The sequence below is a fragment of the Medicago sativa genome, chromosome 2 (genome assembly GCF_051527215.1).
Source record: "Medicago sativa cultivar Bolivia chromosome 2, Bolivia_mono, whole genome shotgun sequence".
Classification (NCBI taxonomy): Eukaryota; Viridiplantae; Streptophyta; class Magnoliopsida; order Fabales; family Fabaceae; genus Medicago; species Medicago sativa.
The window spans coordinates 69,787,630-69,797,801 of NC_140750.1; the positions used below are offsets into that span (position 1 = coordinate 69,787,630).

The 10,172-nt window shown below is 33.6% G+C and overlaps 1 protein-coding gene across 1 annotated transcript; it reads right to left on the reverse strand.

Moving 5' to 3' along the window:
- Nucleotides 1-6,226: 6,226 nt before the first annotated feature.
- On the reverse strand, nt 6,227-9,726 carry LOC146950181 (histidine-containing phosphotransfer protein 1-like). Its single transcript, XM_085741549.1, has 6 exons — nt 9,589-9,726; nt 9,301-9,434; nt 9,160-9,228; nt 6,999-7,070; nt 6,600-6,672; nt 6,227-6,417 (listed from the first exon to the last, which is right to left on the reverse strand). Exons 1-6 carry the CDS (start codon nt 9,646-9,648, stop codon nt 6,370-6,372), a joined length of 456 nt encoding a protein of 151 aa, XP_085597675.1. The 5' UTR covers nt 9,649-9,726; the 3' UTR covers nt 6,227-6,369.
- Nucleotides 9,727-10,172: the final 446 nt, after the last annotated feature.

Below are 10,172 nucleotides of genomic sequence, written 5' to 3' on the forward strand. Positions count from 1 at the left end.
AAATATTGACTAAACAAGTTGCTCCATATAATTCAGGTATGGTACAAGGCGAGGCGGGAGCGCATTTTCCCTAGTCTACCCGGTCCCAACTCCCACCTAAAAACCTGCACCCATTACCCGCCAGGCTTGGAATTTGCGTCCTCGTCCTCACCCTAGACGGGGATCGTGTTTCTCCGCTATCGCCACAAACACACACAATGTCACACACAAATATATATATATATATATATATATATATATATATATATATAATAAAAAAGTTAAAAAATTAAAACTTATTATAATTCTTAAACAATAATAAAATACTATTATATTAACGTTATATTTTCTAGTGAGAGGAGATTAAAATTTATAATATAAAATTAAATATTAAAAATTCAAAAATATATTACTTACTAACGGGGCAAGTGTGGGTTGGATATCAACACATCCACCCCCACCCTAGACTTCGAATATTGGAGAAAACCCACACCCACACTCAGTCAAAGCGGGATTTTCCCATAAAAATCGGGGCGGGTTTAGGTGGGTTTAGACGAGTGCAAGTTATGTTCCATGTCTTATTAAGTTAGGGTGTCAAACACTACATTTTTTTTTTGGTCCAGTAGTCTAGTGGTTATGGTCCAGTAGTCTAGTGGTTAGAATTCACATTTTTCAAGGTGAATAAGTGGGGTGTCCGGGGTTCGAACCCCGATCTCTGCATATAACAATGCATGTTCCTTCCAACTGAACTATGTTCACGGGACTGTCAAACACTACCTTAATAAACCAATAAACACTAAACAAACAGAAAAAAGTTTTATTTAGGAGGTTGCGACATAAGCTTTGTAAACTGTCCTAATAGGCAAGATAACGGAAGATCTTCCCTTGCTTTGAATTTCAATGATGAAATAAAAATTTCTTCCAAAGTTTGCCAACGGTGCATATGCATCAAACATCCCTAGTAAACCAAAACCACAGTTCCACGGTCTCATATTATGTCTCTCATTTAGGATGTGTACACTTCTTAAGAAAATGATTAGTTGTACCAATTTTCAATACAAAATAATATGATAAGACTAAAATATCCTTGTACTCCATTTATTATTTAATTTGTTCATCATATACTTGCAACCACTTTAATAAGTAAGGGTAGCTGATGTAGGATGGTTTTCTTAGTAATTTTATAGTATTTTATTTTAGCCAAATCTTAGTAATTTTCTAGAACTTTCTATTCAGGGGCGGAGCCATGTTGGCTCTTGTGCAAGCAAGTGCCCCCACTAATTTTGAGATTTTTTCATATCCATCCCATATAATACTACATCATAGATTTCCAGCACCAACGCATACATATATACACACGGTATTATAAATATGATGATAGAGTTATGATAACTAGATTACATATTATAAATAATACATGCACCTCTCCTCTATGTGTTTTCCTACTCTTTGTTTCTTTTATTTAGTTTCATTTTTCGAAAACATTACTTCTATAATTATAGGGGCTGCTAATTTACACCCACCTAAAAACACTAAGGTGTAAATTAGCAAGCTACACCACCTAAAAGCACTAAGGTGTAAGTTAGCAACCTACACCCACTTGATTATATACACTCATTTTTATAAATTTTATCAAATTGTTTACACCCACCTCACTAATTTACACCGATCACTTTCATCATTTCAAATATTGTTTCCTTAAAAGTTTGTCTCTATTACATATTTTGTACCTTAAGCATGTCATTGTCTTTTTGGTTTCTTTTTTTAAGGACCTTCCTTACGATAGTTACAAAACTGCCCTTCTATTTAAATTTAATTAGAACAGAAACAAAATGGTGTTTTAGTAAAATATAAGTGGGTGTAGCTTGCTAATTTACACCTTAATGTATTTAGGTGGGTGTAAATTAGCCGTCCCCAATATTATCTAAAAAAAAGTTTATAGTCAATATATTTTTGTAACACTTATTTTATTCTATTTTTATTTTAGAAATTTATATGTAAATATTGCCCCCACTACTTAAAATTTCTGGCTCCGCCACTGTTTCTATTATTATTTCGTTTTGTTTTATTTCGGCCCACGAGTTTGTTATTTCTTTTTCTATTTAAACAGAACATTATACAGCCTAAGAGGCACTTATTCATTCAATAAAAATTATTCGAGATTTTCTCTCAATTCTGGTGGATTCCGGAAACCCTTATTTGATAGGTTTGTCGCTTGCAACCTGTCTGTTTTCTTTTAGGTTTAGCGCTTGATAACCCTTGCTTCCGTATTGCGTCACCACCTCTCTCATCGACGACAACTTCTTGTCCCGAAAGATAGAATCATTTCTGACCTTCTAAATCAACCAAAGAACCGAATGCCAAATCAAGAGCAAACCTTTCTTCAATTTTTTTTTGACGTTTAAGACAATATCATAAACAAAAGTCTGACAATTAATCAAATGTCAAGAATGCAGAAATACAAGGCGGAGTTTCTTCAATTCATACGCAATCTAAATTCTTAAGAGCATATTTTGCTAAATAATGAGCAGATTGGTTGGCTTCACGCCTAATATGCGAAAAATTTAAACTACGAAAACTACCCTTAAAACTAATACAATCTCGAATAATAGAGCCAACATAGTTGGGAGATTGTTGGTGAGCATTCAACGCTAAAACCACATTAGAAGCATCCGATTCCGTTATAAGATTCAGAAAAGACATGTCTTTTGCAAATTCCAAACCCTTCCACATAGCTAAAGCTTCAGCAGCCTCTGAATTCGGTAATGAAAAACTTGTCAGGAACTAGCACCAACGACAACACCTTCATTATCTCTCACCACAACACTAATACCCCACTTATCACCCTCTATCGGACCTGTTGCATCAACATTAAGCTTATAGAAACCACTAAAAAGAGGTGTCCAATGAACATCAGATATTGGCAAAATGGACCTCCATTAAGTGTCTTCACCAACACCGTACTAGCACTCTTAAAATTCACAATAGATCTTTGTGCTTTTTGAACAGTGGCAGCCACATCAACATCAGCTCCCTCAAAACATTTCTTGTTTCTAGCACGCCATATCTCATAACACAAGGTCAAAACATGGACTATAATATCCTCATCGACATCAATAATATTTTCCTCCAACCACTTATGAAAAGGATCGTGCCTGGAATCATGTGAATTAAATACCACACCTAAAGGGGAAGCAAACCATATCTGCTTTAACCAATGACACTCCATAAAAGGTATGAAACTCTCTCATTATGTTCCACACAAAAAACACACAATGGATCGTTGCTTCTTCAACTTCTGTGTGAAAGTAAGAGAAGAAAAACTTTTCAACCAAAATGAAAAGGTCTCTGGGAACCACCGAAACCAACCCAAGCCACTTAAGAACATCTCTCCAAATTGCTCCTGTAAAATTACATTTTGCAAATAAGTGGTTTTTCGATTCCTCTACTCCCGGACACGATGCACAATGGGAATGATTACTGCCCCCCCCCCCCCCCCCCCCCCAAAAATACCCCTCTTCGAAAGATTACCTCTAGTTGGAAGGTATCCTACAAGCATTTGCAGATAATAATATCAGACGAAGAATTTTGGCTTGTTCAAAAAAAAAAAATCAGACGGAGTGGGTAACAGAAATTGTATCCAACCTATGTTTGAGGTAACTGAAATTAATGAAAAAATCGTATTCAGAGACTTGAAAAATTCCCTACCTTTAAAATAAATGATAATGCTATAGTAACTAGAGGTTTAACACACCCTCTAGGAGTTCAATGATTAAAAGTTTTCACCCAAATATCCTTTTTATTTTGGTACGCCCTTGTAATTAATGACCTCTGAATTATATTTTCCTGTCAAGGTCCATTGCTTATCTGATAAAAAAATTGTTTTTTCTTTTTCATGAAACTTGTAGGGAAGTGTGATGGGGCTTTGAATTCAGCTACATACTTGCAATGGCATAGATGCTGACAAGAATTTTGCTCTCCACCCAGCACATTTTGCTCACACCCTACAACCATGCCCAAAATACGCCTACGATAGTTAACTTGCGCAAGTGTAAATTAATGCGCATGTTAAGTCACGTGGCGCAAGGCTACTTTTTTTTAAATTTATTTACTATTTTCAAATTATGTTATTAACTTTATTCAAAATTATTTTGTTTATATTAATCTAAATTATTTTCTTAACTTTAGTCTAAATTATTTTCTTAACTCTATTAACTTTATTCTAAATTATTTTATTAACTTTATTTTGAAATTATTTTGTTTACATTAATCTAAATTATTTTCTTAACTTTATTCTAAATTATTGATTCGATATTATTCTTTAAATAAAGACAAATATAAATAAAGGTAAATACAACATTAGAAACTAAAACAAATATAAAATAAAGGAACAAAATTGAGGCATAAATAATATCTCATTTTATTAATAATTCATACAATAAGTTTGAACTTATTCACTATATCTACTTATTTTCTCCTTGGGGTAAAAAGTAATCAATCTTCGTGGGGTAAAATAGTGAGCAGCCTTCTTGGGGAAAATACATCATCAACCCTTGGGTTAAATTTAAATCTGGTTTTTTTTTACCACAAGAAGTTCTTTTTACCCACGGTAAAAAGTTTATGCGGTTAAAAAAGCAGGTTTAAAATTATCCCACAGGTCGATCACTTCCCCAAGTCGGCTACTCACTATTTTACCCCGACGAAAATTGATCACTTTTTACCCCAAAGAGAATATTGAAAAGAAAAAAAAAAGAAAGAAGAGAAATAGAGGGAGAGAGTGAGGAGTGGGAGAAAGTAATATGGTGTGAGGAATTAGGGAAGTATGGAGGGGTATTTATAGGTAGAAATGAGAGCCTAGGTTGTAACTACCATAAATGTGGTAAAAAAAAATGTGTAAAGTTTGTTAAAAACGTGTGGATTGAAGGTTGAAAACCTGACCACCGTCCAAAAAACGTGTGTTTTTGAGGACAGACCACCGGCCAACGTGCGTGAGTTAACTCGCGCATAGGCCAGTGGTGCGTGACTTAAGTCACGCTGCGTGACTTAGCTAACGCAAGGGTATATTTGGAAGCAATGCAGGGCGCGAGCAAAATGTGCTGGGTGGAGAGCAAAATTTTGCTGACAATTATCCTACTTTAAAAAAATTGATCATGAACATTGGCCACACCACATTGAGCTAGCTTTTGGGCTTGAGATAAGATCTAAACTAAATTTTAAGATGGTATCAAAGTCTATGCAAGTAGTTATTGGGTCACACACATTTTTCCATATTCCAAATGTTTAGTCCCTAAGCGTTATTGTTGTAAACCCTAGCCGCTTTCATAGTACTAGCCACCTTGCATTACCTTCATTCAAACCACCAACACACTTGTTGTCCTAGACGTGAGTGTGCTCATTGCACCCTCCATCCCTTTTATTGTGCTGGATGCGAGTGTGTACATCCACGCCGACTAGACATATGGCTAAAATGGTCCTTGTGACTTGACATGAGCCTAAAATGGTCCTTGTGACTTGACATGAGCTAGTGTTTGGAGTCAATTTAGGACTTGTCCAAATTCTAAGATGTATTGAAGTTTATCCAAGATCGGTTGTTGGATCACCCACATTTATACACTTTTCAGATATTTAGTCCTAGGGGAAATATATAGATATCTCTAAAAAAATGTGTTTTTTTTTAAAAAAATAAACTAACATTCTTTAAAAGAAAAACTAACATCAAAGTAACTACATAGTTCAAATTCCCTCAAGATTAGTTGTTAAATGAACATTAGTTCCAATTTAATAATAATTATTTCCCGTTACCCAACTTTTTCTTTTTAACACTGACCTCAAAGTAGTTTATGATCTAAACTTTAATGTATAAGATCATTGAAAATAATATGATGTTGACGAAGATTTGATAAGATATAAAAAAAAATTTGCTAAATTATTGAAAAAATTGAGAGTGACAAGGGAGCATGCAGAGAGGAGGTAAAAAATTGTAGAACACTTGACATAAAAAATTTCAATTTTATATATTGATACTTTTGGGTTAAAAACAATATTGAAAGCAATGTGAATTTTATAGAATCATGATACTTCATAAAAGAAAATTAATAATAAACATAAGATAACTTTTTTAACGAGCAAAAAGTTATCTTATGTTTGAAAAAGTAATTTGCAAAAGCACTGTCAAGAAGTATGGAACCATAACTTGGAGAAAGATTTGCTCCTAAAGAAAACATGATTTTTGTATGCAAACAAGAGACATGGTCCAGCATCATTAACAAACAATATCCCGAAACAACAAATTATTCGAAAACATTAGACAAACAACAGTTCGAAACAACACATTATCCGAAAACATAATTCTTATCCAACTGATAGAAAATTCAACAGCACAGATGAATTCTAGTTTGAAGAGTTTGATCTCTCAAGTCTGATAATCCTTTGCTCCATCTGCAAATTGATCAAAGTAATCAAACATATTAATATATCATACATGCTTTGGAAACTCAAGAATTGTTTCCCTTTCATGCAGTTAGTATATATCTAAGATGCATTTTAAAGGGCTAAAAGAGTTCATGCAGCTATGCCCTATCATGCACATGTCGTTAGATCAAGCCTGAGCAGCAACATACCTGAACAAAGGTCTTCAACTTTCTCTTGGTAGTAGCAAACTGATGTTTTACCCAGATCAATGTTAGATCAAGCCTGAGCAGCAAAATAAACAGACAAAAGTTAGATGGAAGGCATATAATAAAACTATCAAGACGTTACCAAATATAGAAGATACATACTAATAAATATAAAATAAATTTATATATTCTAATACGTGTCAACCCACTTTCTTATTTTATTTTTTCTTACAAGAAAGAGCAAGAACTCCTGACCATATCCATGAGTGTAGATAATTATTTATTTGTTTCCTAGAAGGTCTTGTTCAGTATTCTTCTACAAAAGAAGTTTTAATAGATAGCAGAAATAAACCATAGAGAGACAAAAGATCAAATCATGGACAATTCAGGCCAGGCACTTACATTATTTTGTTCATCTCATCGCAAGCTTTAACGAATTCAGGACATGCAATCCTCATATACTCAGCACCAATGCTGCAATATCAACTCGAAATTTAAGCTATAACAAATGCTAAAAGATGTAATATGCTTATAATTCTTATAAGATAGGCACTTGTGAATTGTGATGTTATCAGTAGAGCTTTCCAAATTAATGCAAACATCATCTTATATAAAGAAACAAACAATAAAAAAATTACACAGAAATACAAAGACAAATATTCGAGCTCAAGACTTGCTGCTACTACAAACATCCTCATATACCCAAAAACAAGACAACTATATTGTTCTGCAGTACTGAAGAGTATAGGGAAATGTGTACATGATAGGGTTGTTACTGTTAGATGAAATAAATAAGGCATGTCACCTATAAATGGGGAGGAGGGGTTTTAGTGTGAGCTGGGTCTTTTGGCATTGGGAGGTAGGCAGACCTTCGGAGTGCTGCCATTGTACTATAATTAAAGCGAATTCTTCCCATTTTCCAGCATTAATATACCAGTTTCTATCGGTATAAGGGTATAAAGAGAAAAAAAATTCTACTTTCAAGCTTATTCTCACTGTTAGATATTATTTATTATCCATCAAAGTCTCTTTGATCAGAAGGTCAAAAGTTTGATCCTTACTGCCTTTATTCACCTAACTGGAAATTGAATTTCAGAAAATTGTAAAATTGCAGTTTCCATGCCTTTAAGACCAAGGCTCTTTGCGCAGGGAGGTGTATTGGAAATTAGAATAGATAAAAGAGCCTAGAGGGGATATTTATGTGAGAACTAGTGTATGTTTAAGCATGCATGCATATGCATTGAAATTTACAGCTAAATGCAATACCAGAGGGGATATTATGGATAGCTAAATGCAATAAAACTTGTGGCCTGATGATAAAAAGCATAGCATTTTAGATCAACTAGTGTCAAATGAGAAGCAAACGAGAACCTATTACTTGAACTTCTATGCAGAACTGCACTGTAAGACAAAGCAGTATATGCAAGTTATCAAGTTTTAAAAGATTACGCATATCTATATTTAAATTCATAATCCATACAAGAATAATAAATCCATTATCATATTTTCAATGCATGATTTGGATTGGATTTTTTAAAAGATTTTAGTGGATTGTTAATGAATTTTTTGATCCATCCATTACAATTCAAATCCATATCAATCCAATGCATCCATCTTGCCACCCCCTATATATACAAGATATCATCTGTCCAACTGAAATACTTGTTAAAGTACTTATTTATTTATAAGAGTAATGCTATTTATAAAGAGGTCGGACTACAGACACACTCATTTACATGCATGTCAAACAAAAAAAAAGTGATATCTATGTCTCATTACTATCCACATCGATTAGGTAATGTTGAGAGTTTGACATTTGACGAGGTATGACTTGCAAATGTGTTTATATAATTAGGAGACGTCACTCACGTTACAGGGCGGTTTTGTAGGGCTGAGTTCGACTCAATCCAAAGATAGTATCAGAGTTTAGTCAAGACTTGTTTGGCTACTCGTTATGAGGTCATATGCTCTAGATGACAAGTCCTAACCATGATGGAGTGTATTGAGAATCCTATATGATCTAAAAATGTGTTTATACGTAGGAGACATCTCTCTTCTTACAAGTTAGTTTTGCAGGGTTCAGTTTAGGCTTAACCTAAATTTTAAGAGGTAACATTACAAAGTTATATAATGGGATGTCAAACCAGTATCGATAAAAATATGGCACAATAACATGGTTTTTTAATAAGTAAAATATAAGATATAAATTTTTGTTTTAATTCTACTGCATTTAAGTTTTTGTTTGACATTTCTGGTAAATATAATCAACTAGATTTATGCCACCTTCTCATTTATATGAGAACATGCAATAGTTTATCATGAGCTTGAAAATGATTATGCATAAAAATATATTGTTTGTAAGCTCTAATGCATGACAACAGGACTAAACTCTATGCATATTCATGGTACAATCAATGATGGGCATATCAAACTAAATAGTAATAACACATCAGAAAATCTCTTCTCAAAATTGTAAGAATATAAGGATATATATGGGTGCAGTGTATGAATGGTCATTCCTGTTAGACTTAGAAAAATTGTGATAAAAGGATGTTAAAGGTACCTTTCACTTTTATCCTGAACTTGACGAGCTAGAGGAGCCAACTTAGAGAAGTCAAATGCTGAATTAGCACTGTATATATAGACAAAATAGTTAGATAATCAGCTTGAAAATGGAAAACCCTAAAATGAGCAGAAACATTACACATCAAGTGACATCTCAGCAAGGATCAAGCCAACATCAGCAAAATATGTTTCTATCTGCTGCACAACACGGTCTCGTCGTTCCACGGTGTTATTCAAACCTACCATCGCATTAAACCGATCATTGACAACGCCCTGCAAAAAATGAAAAAAAAACACCAAATATATATTTGAACATACTTTCAAATAAGACAAATCGCTGAAACCACAACAAGATTATATTCACATACATTTCAAATTTAAACATGTACAGATGAAAATTAAATCACTTCAGATTGATTTTTTTTACCTCATCAAGCAATGCACTCAAGTATCCTTGCATCAGTCCTTTCAGAATTTCCATAGTCATGATCCCTAAGAAACAGAAATATATCTTCCCTTGAGAAGAAAAACTATAAGGAAGATTGATGCTTTAGTTGGAAGAGATTATTCTTCACGAGGAGTGTCACTTAGGTTTTAAATAAAAAGGTAAAGACAAGCAAAAGCTGTCAGCCAGCTGAACTGAGTGAGTAGAGATGGAAAAAATCTGTCAGTTATCTTGGATTCAGCACAAAAGCTTATGAAATTTAGCATTGAAATGTGCAAATTAACATTCACGCCATAGCAAAAGACAAATTTCAAGGGGCAGTTTCCTTTTCTTAGTCTTTAGGAATTAGGATACGTTTGTTTTAGGATTATCAATATATTCTTGGGAAAGTACATTTCTATGGCAGTTACTTTTCAATGATATGTGAATAGAAATTATCCAGTAATTAACTCAACCATTAACCTTAACTCTACTTCTTTCTACCATTTTTTTTTCTCCCATTATTTGAATTTGTTGTAAACTAAAAATGTTTCGAATTTTTTTTTCGGACAAACATTAAATATTGA

Coding starts and splice junctions, on each gene's coding strand:
- LOC146950181 (XM_085741549.1), bottom strand. CDS start 9,648: ATGACTATGGAAATTCTGAAAGGACTGATGCAAGGATACTTGAGTGCA. Junction 9,229..9,300: donor GCTGAGATGTCACTTGATGT/GTAATGTTTCTG, acceptor CTATATATACAG/TGCTAATTCAGCATTTGACT. Junction 6,673..6,998: donor GATGAGATGAACAAAATAAT/GTAAGTGCCTGG, acceptor TTTGCTGCTCAG/GCTTGATCTAACATTGATCT.